Below are 20834 nucleotides of genomic sequence, written 5' to 3'. Positions count from 1 at the left end.
TTGAACATCTCCATGCAGGAGGTAGAAGATGATAAGTAGCATAAAAGGACATCCAGTATTTTTAAATGCTAGGAAAACCACAGTCTAATGAGCAAAGAGATATGATTGATAGCTATGTGTCATTCAAATCACAGTCCTCAAGGAAACATCCAGTTTCTGAATTCATTTCCTATTCTGTGTTCCCAACCTGTGTCCTAGCAGCAAAAAAAGTTTGTTCGGTTGCCACAAGGTTGACCCCCTTGGAATGACTGGCAGTTCTTTATACATATTGGTTTATTCGTTGTTGCTTTTATTTTGGGGGCGATTTGGTAATTCTTTTTGTGAGGGAACTACATCCACAGATAAAGAAGTGTAATGGAATGTAAAGATTATTCGATCTGGCATCAAAAGAACTGAATTCATATTCTAATTCTGTAACTATCTGTGTGACCCAGGATAAGACATTTAATAGTTTGAGGGTTGGACTGTATGGCTGCAAAGGTTCCTAGCAACTCTAAATGTATGATTCTTTGTGGTAGATAATAATGTATACAGCTATCATCCTGTATGGCTTTTAATTAAAATCTCATCTTTGTTGCTGTTGGGAGAGTCATTTTAAAAAGAAGTCTCATTTTATTTGCAATGCAATGAATGAAATCTTCCAAGACTTCCAGTATTTATAATGGAGTTCCACTTCTCTTTGAATTATTCTGAGGTTTTCTTTCTTGTTTGGGTAGTCCAAATTAGTTGAAGGTAGGTGGCAGACTGATCAAGAGCCTTTGAGCCGTAATAGAAGATGGTATCATGAAAATCTTAGACCAGTATTTAGGTGGGGATGGATTCCCAGCAAGCTACTATGCAGTGCATCAAAAAGAATGAATATTGTGTACATTAGATAAAGTCTTAGGCAGCCTCATTTATTTTAGGGCAGGTGATCAGGGTGAACAAAACTGGTATGCCTCATAATAACAGTAAAAATAATAACAAAGACAGAGTAGATTACATGTATATTGCACCCAAATGTAGACAGTGCTGTCATTTGAATATTTTGCCTAGAACAGAACTCATAGGATCATAGAATGATAGATTTTGAGTTGACTTAAGTGCTCATTGAGTCCAACCCTGAAAAAAGATTCAATAGAGTTAAGAAAGGGGATTTAAACTTTTCTTTGTCAAAATATTATAGAGTAATTGGAGTAAAATGGTCCCCAAATGGCTGTCTAGTCCACTATTGTTGCATTAGGACAATACTAAACCTTCTAGAAAGTGGAGTGTTAAAATCTGTATATAAAATATGGGTGATTCAGATGTTAGTACCTACAAAAACTAGTGTGATTTGTGCAAAACTCAACCCAACTCCCAATTTCTTGTCTTCCTAAAATTTCAGCCTAGGAATACACAGGAAGCTCTTACAGTCAACTTACTGTTGGGTCATACTACCTTCGTGAATATCTTCTCTCTTATACCCTCCCATCATATGCCTAGATTTTACTTTATGACTGAAGGATAAATAAAAATAAAGACAATGAATATTTTTTTATACTTTATTTGAGAAGAGACTACATAAACTATGTCAGGAAGATACAGGTTTACACACATTTTCATCAATCAATAAATGGAGTTGTTAACATAACACTGAAGATATGATACTATGAGGAAGACAGATGGCCAAGGAATATTTACAACTCTCACATGTGATATATTTATATTTGAGATGGATATATACATATATACATGTACATGTGCATATACATACATATATCTATACATACACACACATATATACATATATATGTATAAAAGGCGTTCTAAACAAAAGTCAAGAAAAGAGTTCGCCTTCATTTGCAGCAATTAATGTTTGAAAGTGAAGAATGCTTTGTATTTGTTAGTGTTGTTTTGTTAAATCTCTGCCCCCACCTTTAAATCCAATTCTGATAGAACCCAAATATGAAATGTCTACTTCGGGATTGGTGGGCATGAGAGTGACAGATGGTCTCATGGGTTGATGACTAAAGGGGGCAGAGTGAGAAGAAAATGTCTAATGGAAGAAATGACCTTTGGTGATGCCATTAAATCATCCTTTGTACTAAACATAAATTATTAATAGTTTTAAAAAAATAATTATCTGTTTTCTTTTGAGGTTGGGGAGAGTAAAAGGGAGCTAGGAAAAGGTGTAAGGGTGGGACATTGCCTTTTCAACACATCCCTTAACCTAAGTTGGGCACTTCCCCCCCACCCCAGGAGTATCTTATCAAGATAATATTAATATATTTACTCACATAAAGGCCACCTTCACATAACAGTTGCACCTGGACCATAAGCCTGTTATCCAATGGCCAATGCAATCATTACTGTATCTTCAGATGGCTCATGCATTTTACATATGACAAAATTGATGCTCCAAATATGGCCAATATACAGGTGAATAGGACATATCCAAGTGTTTTCTTCCTCAGTATAGGAAAAGTGCTTAAGAAACATCACCTCAAGGAAGAGGCAGGAAACATTTTTTTACTAAAAAATCTCAGTCTTGAATTTGAAATAAGCTACTTTGGAATCCAAAGGTTGGGAAAGAGGCAGGATATTAACTTTTCAAAGAAGTGGAAAGAACACATAAGCATCATAGAGGAGTATTTCCTAATCATACACAGAACTTATAAATATCATTTGAGGTGAAAATAAATCAGGTAAAATCCAGCTGAGCATTCCATGTCTCTAATGCTACCCATGCTGCCAAAACATCTCTCAGCCATAGTTAGACAACATTGTACACATTGCTCAACCTTTCTCTGAGCCAACTTGTGTTTTGGGTATATTTATGTGCAGGTGGGTTTAACTTGGTTTCAAACACTTATACATACATACACTCACACATACACACACACACATACATACCCTTTACATAGCATTGCTTAGTAAGTTTCTTAATGCAAATAATCCCTCCAAAGACCAATAAATTGTACAAATATTGAAAAACACTCATGGGTACATACATACCAACACATACACATACATACACAGTCAAATGCTAACAGATATAACTGCCTTAAACTATATTTAGTACAGAAAACTGGGGGGGGGGAATTGGTTTTTAACAGCACCTAAACTTCATTCCCCAAATTGCTTTTTTAGTATATACTAATCTCCTAGTGCACTGAAGCAGGTACCAGTTGATTCTTCAGATATTGAAACATTTCTGCACAAGTCTGAATAAAGATAAAGGACATGTAATGTCCAGTAGGAAATAAATCAGTGTACATCATTTACATGGCAATAAATCCTTCATTTCTTCTGAAATAAGGTATGTAAAGTAGCACTTAGTTTAACGCAAGTTTTTGTTCTGCATTAAGCCTATCTGTAAAAAGCCACTCATGCAAAAAATTACCTCCAGGTTTAGCTGGGTTTTTAAAGGACACTTCTCCTGAAACCGAGTCCCTTTCACATAGGGAAAAGTGGGGAAAAACATACACTTGTGGCAGCAAATTCCAGCTGACAGTAGAAAATTCAAGACTTTGGTGTTTGTAAGGTATTTGCCATAGGGAACCTGAAAGCAGTACTGAGCTGACCTATAAAGGATCAGAGGGCTGAAATAGCCCTAGAAAGCTTCAGGACTTTCCCAAACACTGAATATTTGGGGACCTTTGTCCTCTAACCTATTCCTTCCCTAAATTTTTGCCATTATCCCTTCCATATTTCAAAGGTTTCTTGATCTGTTTCCTAATATCATTCCCAGTTGACCTGAAACCTCCTTGCCAACTGTTCTTTAAATCCATTACCATCCAGTTAACAACCTCTTCCCCTTTATCCTATAACACTTTTTCTCCTCTGAGGATTATGTACAGCCTCATCCCTAATTTCTTGTCAATCAAAACTATACGTATATGCTTTTGCCAAATGCCTACAGTTATTCCTACCTTTAAATACAAGAACCTCACCTAATCAAAGAGATACTAATTAGAGTCTTCTATAATCCCTTCAAAATCCTCCCCACTCCACATATAAATATATGCACATATTTTCCTATGGAAAAATTTGATTTGGATCTAAATTTCATCCAAAGTACCAGGAGAAAGTGAAAAGGATAACTTCTACTTAGGACTGCAGGCTTGGTGCAGAAATCAAGATTATAAATATCAGTTCACTTGCAGGATATGGCTGTTGTCCACTTTTACTTTCTACTGACCCCTAGCAGGGGAGTTACCCAAAGGGGACTATCTTAATATCTCAAAATACTGCAGTTACTCTACTGGGAACCATTTAGAATAGTATCTTATTAGAGAAATACAAAAGGCATTGCTGAAAGAACCAGAGGGGAAGAGAGGGAGAGAGGGAGAAAAGGAGTATGTTCAGTGCTTCATAGGATTCAAAGGTAGTTTCATTGAACTTTATTTGGCCGCTGTAGAGAAGATGGCATTTAAGATGAAATCTGAGCCAACTGTCTCGCCTTCTATGCAGAGAAACCAAACTGCCATGAATTGAGAAGGATTCTACATGCTGCATTTGCAAATTCACCAGGAGAAGGTAATATGGGCTCTAAGGTAACATCTGCTTATTCCTTTGTGTTATGATGACTGGACAGTCCCAAACTAAAGAGATAATATGTCGAAAGCTTTGGTTGATCTTACTTTTTCAATATATCTAACCAGTATGTTATTGTAGGAAATGGAAGAACAATTAGTTGTGATTTCATAAAGGGAAAATCTCATACTTAATAGTACTATGACCAATTAGATTCAAAACAATGACCCTCTGATTTCCCCACAAATATTTTATGTTTATAGGTTATCAAAATGATATGGGTCTAGTAGGGAGTTTACTCTTCTTGTAGACTTTTTGTCTTACTTGCTTGGAATATTGTCTTCAATTCCCATAATAATGTGTCCAAATGAACATTGTCTCCAATGTACACTTTCACCTTGTGAAAAAATATGTAGGAAAGAATAAATGCACATATACAAATTCTCAGAGTCTACACTTATAGCATTTCCTAAGTTTGTGGTTCACAAATCAGCTGAGCCCTGTGATGGGCTCTGAGGACAAAAGGTGCCAAAGTATGATCTTGATTGACCTCTGCCTGCCTTTCAGCTCTATTTTCCCAAGCTCCCAGAACTGGCACAATGTGATAGAAACAGCTGAACCACCAGGCTTGTGAGGAAAAGAAAAGATATGATTTGCCAGGGAATGAATACCACAGCTTAAAAACAAAGCCTCCCAGTTGCATCCCTAGAGGGTCAGAAGCATGAAAAAGAAGAAGCCTGTTCTCTGGTTGCCAGGAAGGTCAGGGTAGAAAGCAAGCAGTGTTTTAAGAGGGAAGATTGCTGTCCCTGGTCCTGAACACAGACAGCCATGATCCATAAGTAGTATTCTCCATTCTGGAATGAAAAAGTCTAACCTATCACATGGAAAACTCAGCAGTCCATGACTCTTGGTGAACCCCAAGACATATTTATTTCAATGTCCACTTTTCATACTGGTTCAGGCAAAAAACTGGTCTCTGAAGTATCAGGAACTTCTTAATCAGAAGCCATGTTTCTCCATGGGCTAAAGTTGGCAAGATTTTGATGTTTATTCCCTGGTTTAGACCAAGTATCTTGTATCTTTGGATTTCAGCAGATTGCCTGTATCCTTCTCCTCTGAGCAATTGTCCTAAATATCAAAGGTAGAATTGATTTAGATTACTATGACATCTTTTCAGAAGAATTTTATTTGGGGAGATGAGAATCTACCCAAAATGCTGATCCACAGATTTTTCTACTCCTCCAGACCTAATTCAATAGTCACATTTCCAAGAAACTGAGCAGAGTTTTACTGTGCTCTGGAATCATAAACAACTCCCTTCTCCACTTGTTCAAACCTCCCCCCAAAAAAAAAAATTTGGAAAAGCAAAGCAGACATAAAATAAAAACTATTCTTCCCCTGATTATACCAAGCTTTGCCAGGGAGACAATGACCTTTGAGTTTTCTCACAAAGTGAGGACTGTCTTCTTTCAAGTTGCTTCCTTTTTATTATATTCTGAAACTTTCCCTAGAACAGTTCCTCCTCCAAGACATAGAACTAATCAAGCAGGCAAGTTGACACTATAGTGCAATAGCAACAGGGTATATGTCATTGAAAATTACCTCCATCTCCACTGGATTGGTTGAGTAGTTGTTTTGTACTACAAACTCAGAGCAATCTTATCTGGCCTTGCAAATGGAACAGCCTGCTGGCCTCCAAGAAATGCTAAACTCTCAGCCAGAGCAAGAAAAAAAGTGTCATAACAAGTTTTCCTTGTTCCTGTTAAAATATTATCTCACATTTGCCATAACCTCTGAGTTATTTCTCCAGTGATACCATTGAAATCTCTAAATAATCACTCTTGTTGCTAGGAAATCATACACTGAGGCAGATTGTCCTAGGCAGACCTTTGCTTTATTTTGAAAGAGGTTATCTCCTCAGGATTTACAGAATGAATTATAAAATATCTTTATGAACTGGATGAGATTCTCAAATTTCACACCCTTATTTTAAAAAATCTTAGTTCTAATCCAATTCAGATTCTTCAAAATATACCTTAGTGATATTGTAGACACCTTGGATTCCCCAAAGGTCATTTAATGTCATCTTTGCAGCCTAGAAATTGGCATCATATTTTTTAAAAGAAATTATTTTTGATGATTTAATTTCCAACTGTGTACCTGTTGATGGGAAGTGCACTCACACACAGTTATTAATGAATTAGGGATTTGAGATTTTGTTTTGTTTTTTACCATTTGTAAAGGAAGAATTCCTTAGGTTTAGTGTATTTTCCCATATTTCTTTGGAAATGGTAGTGATTAGCTTTCCTGGTGCCCATCACTTTTCACCAACTATCTGAAAAAAGTGGCTATTTGCCAGTAACATACACAAAATTTTACTATGCACTAAACCAAAGGAAAACATCATATAAAAGGGATGATAGTGGACAATGGTTTAAAAAAATGGTAAAACAGTACTAAATTTGAATACATGCTCAAAGTCCTAAACATAGAAATAAGGTGTGCCAGCCACTTTCCTTCAGTGAAACATTTAACAGTCAAAGCTTTTAGCATGTCTCTCTTTTAAGGCACCATTTATCTTTGAATGGACAATAATGACATGACCTTAAGAAACAGAATGACAAATAATGAAAATCTCTAAAACTAGCTAGATGTTTGAGTGAAGGTATACCTCCAACCTTAGCAGAACAAAATGGCAGCATGCAAAAAGGCTCTTCATCCCTCATTTCTGAGAAAGCCAGTTGAATATTATCATTTCACCAGGCAATGATAAAGCCTTCACCTATAAAGATGGAGTATTTCCCAAGAAATTGAGGGAGAAATAGAGAAATCAAGAAACTTCAGTATCATATGCCATCCCTGGAAATATTAGGATGGGGTGGACAAGAATAATGTAGGTTAACACAAGATCTAGTAGTTAAAATGATACAAATAGATCAGGACTCGATATGTTAAAGGATTTTCTAATGGCAAAAGTAGCTAGATAGGGAATCAAGCAAACATGTGTGGTTATTGTCCTTGAGACAAAGAATAGGAATAATATACATCATTTGGGATTGTTTAGGTAGTCAGAGGCAAGGACTTAGATGACCTCAGGTCACCTTTTCCACTTCTGTGTTTTCAAGACAAGAAGCATGTTAACAGCATGCAGCAGCTTGGCTTAATCACCTCACTGATGCTGTCATAATGTGGATCTGTTATTTAATTTTTTAAAAGGTCATCTTTTATGAGATGCTGATGCCTTCAACAAATCTGCATACTACTACAACAGTCACTCCACTAATGAGGTGACTCACTTCCTGTCATGTAGTTCTTCTACTCCTTGAGAACATGGGCCATTCATCAAAGTCTACATATGACAAGGAAAAAACTCTAATATTTGCTTTAGCATTCTTCATCTTCTTCATTAAAAGCCAGAGGAACTGGTTGAATATTTCAGAGAAAAGAAATATGCAGATGACAGTTACTCTAGGTATATGCATGAAATACAAAAATATGATGGGTTTCAGAAAGAAAGAATGAGTTATTTTAATTGACCTGTTGTCCCAGTCCCTGTCCAAAACTTATCTACCTCATTGGGAGAATAACATTTTTTCATTGTTCTAAATGTGAACCCTAATGAAGTGATTCTTCCTACTTCTCTGGTATTTTAACAACTCAACAAAGGGGGGATGCTAAATTTGGGGGTTAGGGAGACTGAAAAGGGACGCCTAAATTTTCATGCAATGAAATGGGATACTGGAAGGTACTGGGATGGATATCAAATATCTTCCTACATTTTGATAGTCCAGGGTGGGAAAAGCCCTCATAATGACTCTGTATAAGATATACCTCTCCTCCCCTTTAAGTAAGCAAATTAGAGTAATAGACTACCATTATAGCAAACTACTAAGTGATATGTATGTATAATGAGGCAAAGTAGCAAAGTGCACTAGACTTGAATATATGAAAATCTAGGCTCAAATCCTGTCTCAGACACTAACTAGCTATTTGATCCTGGACAAATCACTTAACCTCTCTTGGTTTCAGTTTCCTCTTCTATAAATGGAGATAAAAATAGCATCTACTTCATAGGGTTTTATGAGATAAAGAGATAATATAGGAATAGTACTTTATAAATTTTGAAGCTCTTTTCAAATGGGAGATATAAACAGAAAATCCTGATGCTCCATGGGTTCTGATTCAAATTGTAACATTGTAAAGAACAGATCTCTCCATTGCTGGCACAGTACCCATCTAGCAAACCTACTATGACAAAAGTGGAAGTGATTAAACAATTAGGTGGCATTACAAAGGTGACAATATGAAGAACTTTATCAGAATGTTCCAAATAGGGATGGAGGTATTCTAACTGTTCAGGGTCACATCATATGGATTTACCTCTGGCTTAAAATAATCAAAAATAATGCAAATTTGAAATAGACTTGGACAAAATATAGAGAACTTTCATAGTAGAGACCTAAACATTCCATTTTACTGTACTGAAAAAGTTAACCTTTTGTCTTATTACTACATTGATCTTGGATGATTTGCTGAGTAGTCCCTTTCACCAGCTCTGTGCAAGGGACTAAACAGATTAAGAGGTGGGATTTCTTCTGCAAGGCAAATCTCTGAAACTGGGTAGAAAATAAGCTAGAAGCTTTGTACAACCCAAGGGTAATCCTCTCTGGCTATTCAGTGAAAGAGTCATGGAGGCTGCTACTTTTATTGTTGTTGTTGTTGTTGCTGCTGCTGCTGAAGGGCCTTAAACTAAACTGAATATTAGCTCAGCTAAGTCTGATGAATATTCTAATGCTCTAGTTGAATGTTATAAAAATATGTAAGCTAAATTTCTGGTTTGAGCCAGTACACAAGATGCTTTATTTTGTGTTGTAATTTTCTTTGAAATAAATATTTCTTCTGGGTCACTGAACTTGGTGTAGGGTTCCTAATACTACTTGCTATAGGTGCCATCCCTGCTGATGGAAAGTATTGGCTAGATGGAAAGATATTTTACAGAAAGTGGTATTACCTGGAAACACAAAATATTAAAATTGGAAAGGTCCTTAAAGATCATCTAGTCCAACCTCCTCATTTTGAGGATGAGGAAACTGAGGCCCAGAAATGATTATTGACTTGCCCAAGGATAGACAAGTTCAGTTTCAGAGGTGAGACTAGACCCCAGCTCTCCTGATCCTTAGACCAGTTTTTTTCTTTTTCAAATTATAACATATTCCTTCTTAAATTCTCCTGAAAACATCAGATAAATCTGTAAATAAGGTGGTTTTCTCTCCACAAGGAGCTGAGAAACTCATGATTTAGTCTTCCTTAAAAATGAAATAGAGGTGAGAAATAGGCTTGGTGTTGAAATATAAGAACAGGAAAAATAGGTAATAAGCCCAGCAAATATACTACACACATGTGCACCATAGCCATAAAACTGTTAACATAAGCTACATGAATTTGGATCAATGAATATGTGTACATGACATCTCATAAACATTGATAATGGAAAATGAGAAAGAATGCATGTATACAGAACAAAAGGCCCAGGCATCTAAAACAAAATATGATACTTATTACTTTTCATATGTTGTCAGTAGTCTTTACTTTTTTATGATGTTGGCCATGTCACATTATTTTCTGTCTAAAAATGAAATAAATACCCTTCCTTGGAAGTATGGTTAGGTATTAATGTCTCCCCTAACAGAGATATTAATGGAAGTTCCCATGCATAAAAGGAGAAGAAAAGTAGGGTAACTTTTTAAAGGAGAATCAGTCAGCAAACACCATGGAGTCATGTTCCCTAGGATTCCATAGATGATTATTATGGTCTAAAATTCTGAGGTTACTTTCCAAAGACTTCTGTGTGTTTTTAGTATAGATTTGGATCTGAACGATGATTAGAAGCCCAGGTTCAAGCCCTTTCTGGAGTCCTCAAGTTTATTCCAAGTGCTCACAAAGGTTCTGGCCCAATGCATTAAGTTTAGATCAGTTATTGTATTCATTTAATTTGTTACATACAGTGTCCAGCAATGGTATGAATTCAGTAGAGATAATGACAGTGGACAATCACCAGCAGTTTTCATAAAAACCTTACTGTAGTTCATTGTCCCTCTACTGCTCTCAGATGTCCACTTCTAACCAAAAGGAAAAGAGATCTGGGTGCTGCTTCCTGACATAAGAGAAGGATGCGGCTTTAGAGAGAAAGGCTGTTTAATAACCCAAGTCCATCTGCATCAGCTGCCTGTGCCAAAAGATGTATATACAAGCTGGTTCACAAAATCTTGGCTTCAATAACCGGCCTGTTGCATTCAGAACCTGATCTCTAAGACAGAGCATTTTGGATTCCAGAGTAGAAAGAAGTCAGTGACTTACAACCAACCCATTCTTTCAAAATCATGATTCTTCCCAGCATCTGGATATGCAGTGCAAACTGTTTGTCATCATCAGAGTGACTTTCATCCTATGATTAGTGCTTCCCTGGCATCATCACTCTAACTGAGCAGAAAGCCTGGCTCAGCATGATGGTCAGAAAAAGGTCAGAGCTCCTGCTGCTGAGAATGGATCCCCACTTTCACTCCAAGGCCCCTGTAGTTTGGTAGTGCAAGGACAAGGAGATCAGTGGGTGGGGGAGATAAAAATGGAGGAGCTCAGGATGGGCCACCATGGGTTCCAAATGGGATTTACAGGAGATATAGGCCAAGCATCTCAATGAGCTTTGCTGTAAAATTTACTGCACAGAGGTTAATCTAGATGTCAACATTGTCTGACAGCACTGAAATTACTCCAGGGCAGCGCTCCTTCCGAAGTCTTAATATAACAGTCAATTCCATCCTGCCTGAAGGAAATGAAAGTTTTCTGCTTTGTGTGCTGAATCATCCAGCACCAATTTTCTCAATGTTTGAAGTCCAAACTGTTTGTGGTCCTGGGATTCACCTCGAATTAAGACTTAGTCTTATTTTGAGAAGTCCTCTTGTCAATCCCACAAAGGCAGGAGGACAGCAGCAGAAAAAAAAAAAAGAAAAAGAAAAAGGAAAAAGAAAAGAAAAGAAAAATCTTTTCCTGTTGACCACAAAAATCACATCACCTGGGTCAGATTTCTTTGTTCACTTGGCCTCTGAAGTTCCAGAGGCACCACCTCAACAGTGCGTTCACTATCCCTGCTTTGACAACAGCATAAAATGGACAATCACTGAAGAAAGCAGCCGCAGACCTCTGAGGCCATGGTTGCTGCAAGGAATTTATTCCCCCAAGTATTTTCTACAAGATAACCTCTAAAGAATGAGCAATTTTACTTCTTCCATGCTCTATTCATTGACTGCAAGAACCACTTCCATGGTTTTCATGTCAGATGGACTGAAATAAATTTTGAGGTCCACTTGCCTTTTGATTAAGTTTTAGTGATCTACAACCCTTAAGAATTTTGGTAAATAAAGTAGGCGTCTTAGCTTTTACCTGACTTTGATCTCTTAAAAGAAATGCCCAAGTTGCTAAGGTTTTCTAAGACAAGAGAAGAAGGGCGGGGGTGGGTTTGTATATAGGCTTACACCACACCAGACAGCTTTGTGTTAACCTTTCACTCTTTATCCCCCTTGGCTGCTCCAAATTATGAACTGGCACATTACGATGAAAGAAAAGGCAATTGATAACAGGAAAAAAGAAAATCCCGGTGAATCAGCTTTTGTTAGATTGAAGAGATGGTACAGCTCACTGATTTAAGATATTTTTCTGCTGTCATCTCCAACACTCACTCACTCTCTCTGTCTCTCTCACTCTCTCTCTCCCCCTGAGTATCAAAACCAGACTAGTTTTACCCATGACATCTTTGGAAAGGGAGGGCAGTGTTTCGGTTATTTGTTTTCAACTTGGATCAAGTATAGGGTACAGACTTTCTGCCCTCAGCTCAATCCAATTCCACTCTCTTCCTCCCATCCCACCTCCACCACATACACACACACACACACACACACACACACACACACACACACACACTCTCTCTGACATCTCTTTAAGTTAGGGTTGAAACATCAATCAGAAGACTATATACTAAAAGGAAAATGAGAGGACAAGAGACATTTCCCCAAGCATCACTGAGGGTGGGGTAGAGAAGGAAGGAAAGAAAAGGAGGCTTAGGTAATGTTATAAGCAATCATAGAGGTGTTTTGTTCATTCCCCACCTCCTTCCTCAAGTGAAGCTATGGAAGGTTTTGTGATTCTTATCATTGTTGTCATTCATTCCTCTTTCACCAAAAAAGCTCCTTCTGAAGAGAAAAAGTTCCTATCTCATCATACAGGAATGGGGTGGGGAGAATAGAGACACTTCTTTCTTAGATGGAAAAAAACGTTCCATGCAGGCAAGGGGAATGAACCCCACAGCTGGCAAAGAAAGAACATTTCTGAAACAAGTTCACATCCCCTGAAAAAAACATATACGCTCAAAAAAAAAACACAACCCAACTTTACAGTGATTAATTATAACTCCTGTAGCAGTTGTATCAATATTTACCATCTCCACCTTTGTTAAGAATGAATTTCCATCCTTACATTTCAGAAAGAATAATCATCATCTCCTCTCTGTCCCAGTCCTTGTGGAGAAAAGCCTTGGGGGTTACTTGGAGTAACACCTGCTACTGTCATATTCACAATGGGAGGGGTAAGGCAGATAAATAGCCTGGTGAAACAAGGCAATGGATGAAGAGTCAGATGAGGACACTTTCTGTGGTTGTTTTTAGGATGTCTGCTATTCAATGATAAGTGTGCACTGAACAGTCAGCCACACACTGCAAGATGATGGAATTCTATTCAGCACCTGATTGAAGTCTCCTGGCCTTTTTTAGTTCTGCTTTTCCCACCTACTGGAATCCTATGAAACTCCAAGAAATCATGTAGTCCCTCCTGCCCCACCTCCAAGTAAGTCTTCATGGAATCATGTGACAAAATAGCATTCTTTTATTACAAGATGAAATATTGTCTTAGATGGCTACCTATTATCTGAAGACATTTAAGAGGTTGCATTTCCCAGAATCTGTTCCAATATCTCAGCATTTCTGAGAATGAGCATGAAAGTTTTCTATTCCACAAAGGGACTTTCCCTTTAAAACTCATGAAAGAGGAACCACTTCACTTAATGTAGAAGAAGGAAGTGAAACTTTAAGAAACCAAGCCACAGGAATCATAGGGCCAAAGCCAACACGATACTTTACATACTAAAGTCAGAGCCAGAGGAATTCTAAGAGTGGCAAATACAGCCAGGCAGGCCCTAAAGACAAAGGACTGGCATCCAAATACAGTTGCCAGTGGTGAGACTACCATCAGCTTAAGAGATATGTGAGGATAACTATTGTGTCAGGACTGCCACAGTCAATGCTCAAGAAAGCTAAACATTGCTTCAAAAGCTGCATTGCCAGAAGGACAATAAAACAGATGCATTCTACTTTAAAATAGTGAACAGGGAGGAATTCTTGAACTGGAAATACTTTGTGGGAACATTGTAGCCTCATTCAAGGCTCTTTTTGTTAGCCTCCAGGTCTGTGGCACCCTCTGCATTTTGTCCCATCCTGGCTATTCTCAAAGACTCTGAACCTTGGAATAGCAAACTGGGGATCAAAATAGCTATGTCTAGTAACTGAATACTGTACATTGCCTGAACTTACTCTAGAATCTGTGTATGTGTGCGTCTGTTGAGGGCATCAATGCTAAACCCAGAAAAGTTGCCGAGGGGACCCAACTGCCCCATTCACTCCATCAATACACCTTAGCAGCATCAGCCACCATATCCTCACCTGCCTTCTAGAGCCCATGACTGTGTGATATAGCGCAAAAAAAGAAAAGGACTTGGTATTAAAGGATGTGGGTTTGAGTCTCATCTCTGCCCCTTATTATCTGGGTGACCTTGAGTAAATCATTTAACTTCTCTGAGCTTCAGTTTCCTTATCTGTAAAACTGGAGAAAGAATAGGTTTGTACTGCCTACCTCACAGGGTCTTTATGAGGAAAGGGCTGCCTTAAAATCCTGAGACAGATGAAGAGCAAGTATTAAGTGCTATCAAAAACATGATACCATTGGGCTTATTTACAACTCCTCCATCCCATGTTCCTTCCCCCCCAAAAAAAAATAGCAGAGAAAGTGTCAAATTCCAGCTATTTTCTTTTTTTTCCTATCAGAAACAAACAACATAATATGGTATTGCTGCCAAGAATACTACTTGGCTTTTCGAGTTATGGATTTTCAGAGCCGAGAAGGATCAGAGAACTTATCTAATCCAATTTGCTTCATTTTACAGAAAAGGAAACTGAGGGCACAGGTGATGTGATATATGCCCTTGCAGGGACCACAATTAATTGCTGGCAAAGCCAGATCTCTTGACTTCCATACCCATGCACTTTGCATTAAACCCTGCTGCCTCACTTCTGAACTTTATATTCTGCTAGTGTATTTCCCTTATTCTCTAAATTGACTCATTTTTGCTCTAGAGGCTGGCTCCTTTGCTACCACGGAAATTAAATGACAGTTCTCCTGGAGAGTGGGGGCAGGGAGGGGGCCACAGAGAACTTTCTTCTTCCTTGTGTGAGTCATGTCTCAAGAGAACTTGTACAGGGCAGGCTGAGTGAAAGAATCACTGAGAGCTTTATCCCATTGGCCCTAAATGGGATTAGGGTTTACCTTTAAGCTCCACTCAAAGCATGTAATTACAGGGTGGGGCTCAGGGCACACCCCAATTAAGGAAGGCTTAGAAAGTTGCAGAGCTGTCTCTAAGAGGAAATAGTTTTGTAGGAGCTCCCAAGCAGGACATCATTTTTCAGTCATTAAAGGGGGCTAGTGATGAGGGTAAAACATCAGAGAATAGCTCCTGGGTCTTAAGAATTTCAGAGGGCCCAGTCAGGGCAGGGGGCAAGCTATGAGGCCCAATACCAACCAACATTCAAACACAATCTAATTAAGACCATAAAAAGTGGAGGGCAGAAGGGTCTTTTTAGTGGTGGCAAGGAATTTGGGACTGGGTAGGTGAAATACATTTAAATAACGTGTTTAACTTCAGCTTATAGTTTCAGGAGGGAAAAAAAGTCATAAAGCTTGACCAACACAGGGGAAGCCCAGAAAAGAAGAAGCACAGGTGGGGAGGGGAGACCAAACAGTACTTAGTATGATCCTGGAATAGCATCTTTGATCTGGAGGAGCTCTAAGAAATCAAAAGTTCAATGCCTTCATTTTATAGCTAGAGGACCAACACCCAGAAAGGTTCTGACTTATCCACTCTGTCTGATGATTAGAAGATATTAACCCAAGATAGTTCCCCATTATCTTACATATTCCTACTCATTCCCTCTCCTTGTCTCCTTTCTTCTCTTCATTCCTAACACATGGACTTTGTTCAGTTGCTTCTGAGAGCATTTCAACAGGCAAAATGGACAACTCATTCAGACCCCACTCAGAACTAACAGTAGGTAGCAAACAGGAAGAAAGCAGCTTCTGGTATTTCCCCACCAATTTCCATTCCCATCCTCTAACTGCAACAAGGCAGCTTAAATGGGAGGATAGGGTCAGCTGATCGTTTTAATCTCATTCACAAGCCCAAAGGAACAGCATTCTTTCATTAGACCGGTGATTACTGGCGGTATCAACTTAAAACCTCTTCTTCCACTTGCAGGGATCCAATTACAAAGATCCTGAGTCTTTTTCTCCCTGCTCCCCTGCTCATTCATTGGTCAACATGAGGCCTCAATAACATAACTTAAAAAAGAGAGTCCCAGATATCTGTTGGCAGATGGGCAGCAAGAGGAGCAGATGAGTTTTACCTGTAATCATTAGTGGCTTTCCTGGAGTGGAGAACTTCCCTTCCACCTACCTTTGATTCTTCCCTCTCCACCCATTCCCTCCACCACTTTACATGAATACTTTCCTCTTTACCAAACAAACAAACAAACAAACAAACAAAACCACCAAACAACAAAAGCAGCATTGCACCATGCTGTTGGGCAGTTAGAGATCCCAGAGTTTAACAAGGCTCCCAAGGGCAGAGAAGAACGGACAGACAAATAGGATAGAACAGCAAAGTATTCTTTTTACAAGGTGGGATCTTGCCCCCATTCATCTATGGAAGCTCCCCAACCATCTTCAGGGGTTTTCTGGCCACATCACAGTAAGCAGAAACCAAACAAAGCTCTAGACTAGCCTCTTCTGCTTTGAAGCCCAGCTGCAAAGCCCCCCAGTTCCACTCTCTATCATCTCAGTACAGTAATTTTCTATTTGAATAAAATCATTTGCCCTGGTTCCCACACAGGGGGTTCCTATACTCCAGATTAGAAGCAAGTGCTATCAGCTGACAGGATGCCACGGGCTGCAGATGTATTCTTAAATAAGCAGTGAAGGAAAAGTTTCCCCAGCCCTTAGGCTGAAGCTCCAGTTACATAGAGGCATAATTTCTACCAGTCACCTAGGTAGCACTGGGCTAGGAATTAGGTTGAGATTTAGGAAGAACAGGGTAATAGTAGCATTACTCCTTCCTATCATGATAGGCACTCTTTTCTGCTCTCTCTCTCCTGACTATAGTCAGTCCCATAATAGTCCCCAGGAAGGCAATGATTCCACTGGCAAAGGGGTAGGAAGAGCTGCTGCCCTTGCCCAGGCTCCACTCATTCTCTCTCACTGGTCAGGGCTCTGTCCTCATTAAGATGCCAAGACTGCTGCACTTGGCCACTCATTGAATATCTTCCAGAGAAAGCTCTTTCCCTCCCCCTCTGCCCACAAAAGCTATTCCTCACCCTCTGCATTTCACAACAGCTCAAAGGCAGATGCATCAATCCTTTCAGGGGCTTGGGAACGTGAAGAGAATGGCAAAGTGACTGGGTGCAGGTGCCCAATAGGTTTTTCCCCATGGGCTCTTTCCCACCCTGCTCTCTGCTGCAAATACCACCATCTTCTTTATCATGACCTATCTCCCCTTTCCTCACTTTGAGATTCAGAGTGTATCTGAATGATGGGGGGAGCAGGGAAGAGTAGAAAGGGGGAAATTGAATGAAAAGGGGAAGAGACCCAGTAAAGAGAGAACCCTAAGGAGACACACCTGGATACTACAAGGAACTAAGAATTGTTCTGATTTAAAACTGCAGCTTGTTATACCCACATAAATGGGACAATATGGAGGAGCTTGTCTTCCCCGCCCCCAACACCTCTCCAATGACTTAAATACAAAGGATAGGGAAGTGAAAGCTGTTTGTTATAAGGGATGGGTGGATAATGGCATTTCCAGGTTTTTTTTGGGGGGGGGAGTGGAGTAGACAGGTCTTTTCCCATGGTTCTTTAAGGCGAAGGAATCCTCAAGAGGATAGATGACAAACCCCTTTCCAAGTCCAGCAAAGAACTTCAGCCCAGCCAACACCAAAGTCTCCTCTTGCTGCTGTCATGATTTTGTGTTCTGCTGTTGGCTTTTTGTTTGTTTATCTGAAGGGATCATGATGGTATGTCCCCAAAACATCAAGTCTATGTTTAAGAATCAGTAAATTAGAAAGTTGTCCTGAAACAGGAAAAGAGAAAGGGATGGGGTAGCATTGGAGTGGAAAGTGCGGTGGAGATAGAGTTTAAAGGATTAGGGTAGAAACAGGATGAGTTCCCAGAGAACACTGCTATTGTGTGGTTCTCTTGCCTGGGAGGAGCCATCTACCCCAGGACTCTATTCAGACCTTCAGTGTATATCATACTTGAGCAGCAGGACTCTCACCCCACCTCAACTCTTCCCATCCCAACAAGAAGATTGTCTCTCTGCATTGTCAAGGGTCTTCAGCTCTGAGCAGCTAGAGCAGAAGAAGCATACACAGCAGGGGCCAGTTGCTGGGGCCACAGCTTTAGTTGAAGGGTTGTCCATTATTTTTAATACTTTTAAGGTTTTCTATGTTTCTGTTGTTGTTGTTGTTAAGTTATAACTTTCTGTAACAGCAGCTTCTCTCTGTATTGGTGTGGAAGGTATCTCTGCAGATTATATACATATATATATCATATATGTATACATGTACATATATATGCCAAACTGCCTTACAGGTTGTCGGGTTTTTTTTCAGTGTTGTATGTGTAGCAGGCACTTGAGTTTATGTGAAGATGTTTGCTTCAGTCAGGGAGGAAAGAAATGGGAAATAGGGCAGGTAGGAAAGAAGTAGGGCAGGGAAAAAGAAGGAATTTTTGACCACTAGCCAAGGATGTCCAGGTAAATCGGGGTGGCCTTCCCCAGAGCATGAAGAATTTTGTAGATTTCCTTGATATTGAGCCTCTGCTGGGGTTCCCTCTGCCAACATCCCAACATGATGTCATAGACCTCCTTGGGACAGACCCGGGGCCTCTCCAAGACACGACCTTGGGTAATGCATTCAATGACCTAAAAGAGAAAAAAAAATAAGATAAAGGAAGAAGAAAATTCACTATCCAGATTCCAAAGCCTTGTACCTTTCTTCCATACCTGGGACCATGAAAAGAAAATGCTTAAATGGAAAACTCCAACAGCAAAAAGAGTCATTGTGGTTAGAGTCTCTGCTTTGCTTCTGATTTGGGTTGAGAGGCACTGTTTTTTCTACTATTTTATTGGTGGCATATGCCAAGAATGAGATGGAGGAATTGCCAAGTTTGACTATATGAAGCTTGTCTCCATTCTCTCCTCGTGACCAATCATACCTGCTACTTGCTTGGCCAGTTTTCTTAGTTCTCCATTATTCACTTTGCTACACCACACTACTTTCCTATTTCTTCTTGTGCCTATTGCATATTTAAGCAGCCTCTCCCCTTCACTTTATTTACCCTTTACTTCCTCTGGTCTGCCTACTCTTCTCTTGCCTTGAAGGACTCTGGTGATCACATTTACTACAATCTCTTTTCAGTAAGGATCATTTCACCATGTCATTCAACTTCTTACAAACTAGGAGTAACTTCCAAATACCATTTACCTCCAGTTAAAGCTTCTCTCAAATTGGCTACCCTTTCTATATCACCATTACTTCTGCACATAACCCTAATTCTGCTCTACCAAGGCACATCTTTCTGCTTAGACCCATAAACACAACATTTGCACTCACCCTGAAGTCATTCAAATATTTTAACTGTTCAACCTACACCAAGCCATCTCCCTTCTCCTCTTCAGCACCTTTCATAAGACTCACCTTTCCTCCATGAACTTGTCCAGAGTGGTTTATGTAGCTCCAATTATTGTATGACCCACTCCTGTACCCGAGTCATTCTCTTTCCTTCTCTGCAGATGTAGGGGTTGCACAGGAACATATCTCTGTGCTGGTATTTGGCTGTATATCTCTGTTCTTTTCATTTTTATACCTTGTGTCTTTTGTACAAGTCCTATCTTTCTTCCTTGAAGACAAGGTACCTTTTTTTAAAAAAATTATTTCCCTCATGGTGCCTAGTATAGCCATCCTGTGTGTGTATTTGTACACACATGCAGACACCAGCATGCTCATGTGTAAGTTTCAAGTAATCATAACCATTCAGAAACTCCTAACTATATCAATGCCTCTATTCACCCTTTAGCCTGGAATATCCATCTTGGCTCATAATTTGCCAAATCTGTTTGATCCACAGCTGTGCTTTTTCCAGCTGTCCCTTAATATCTATTGGACCCCCTAACTAGCTGCACCACCATGAGGCTTCATCCTTAGCTAGCTCAGACCACCAATGCCAAGAAAAACATTGAGTTTTCCCCTCCAGTGTGGAACTATTCCATTTGGTCATTCCATGAGGGTGAACTAACTATGGGCTATTTGATTCCTTCTCTGCAGATTCTGGAAGTACACATAGCCCGAGGACATTCAACCAGATATTGGGGGTAGGAGGAGGTGAAGGACAGAGCTTTGGCTTCAATATCAAATCTTTTCAAAGCATTTCATGTCAACCCGTGTTTAAAAAGCACTTGTTTGTGCAAAGCTGTAGAGACTTAGAGATAAAAAGTGGCCTAGTCCATGCCCTCAAGTTGGGAAAGAAAAAAGGAAAGCACTCCTCGCGTCTTGGGGGTTGATTGTTCCTGGGTTCCTGTGGCTCTCATGAGCCACCTTTCTTCCTGTCAACATTTTGATAACAGGGAGAGTTCTGTGCCAAAAAAAAAAAATCTAATACTCATAGGCCAAAGACTTTGGCACCAAATATTCCACACACAGAAGCTGTAAAAAGTGAGTGAGAGCCAGAGAGCAAGCGAGAGAGAGAGAGAGAGAGAGAGAGAGAGAGAGAGAGAGAGAGAGAGAGAGAGAGAGAGAGAGAGAGAGAGGAGAGAGAGACAGAGAGAGAGAAAATGTGTGTGTGCATGTACTTTCTCTCCAGGAAGTAATAATTTTTAAAAAACACTATAATAAATAGCTTCTGCCATCAGCTCT

The 20834-nt window shown here is 39.4% G+C and overlaps 1 protein-coding gene across 2 annotated transcripts in view; it reads right to left on the bottom strand.

Annotated features, from left to right (window-relative positions):
* Positions 1 to 1509: 1509 nt before the first annotated feature.
* NTRK3 (neurotrophic receptor tyrosine kinase 3) overlaps positions 1510 to 20834 on the bottom strand; it is a 471829-nt gene continuing 452504 nt past the window's right edge. For both annotated transcript variants that reach the window (XM_020964687.2, XM_020964678.2), the window contains one exon: positions 1510 to 18844. In XM_020964687.2, the coding sequence (XP_020820346.1) occupies positions 18659 to 18844 (186 nt within the window). In that variant the 3' untranslated portion in view covers positions 1510 to 18658. The remainder of the gene's footprint in view (positions 18845 to 20834) is intronic.

Source organism: Phascolarctos cinereus, unplaced genomic scaffold (genome assembly GCF_003287225.1).
Source record: "Phascolarctos cinereus isolate Bilbo 61053 unplaced genomic scaffold, phaCin_HiC Scaffold_3;HRSCAF=262, whole genome shotgun sequence".
Taxonomy (NCBI): domain Eukaryota; kingdom Metazoa; phylum Chordata; class Mammalia; order Diprotodontia; family Phascolarctidae; genus Phascolarctos; species Phascolarctos cinereus.
Note: the sequence above shows the minus strand (reverse complement) of the source record. Positions and strands in the feature narration are given on the sequence as shown.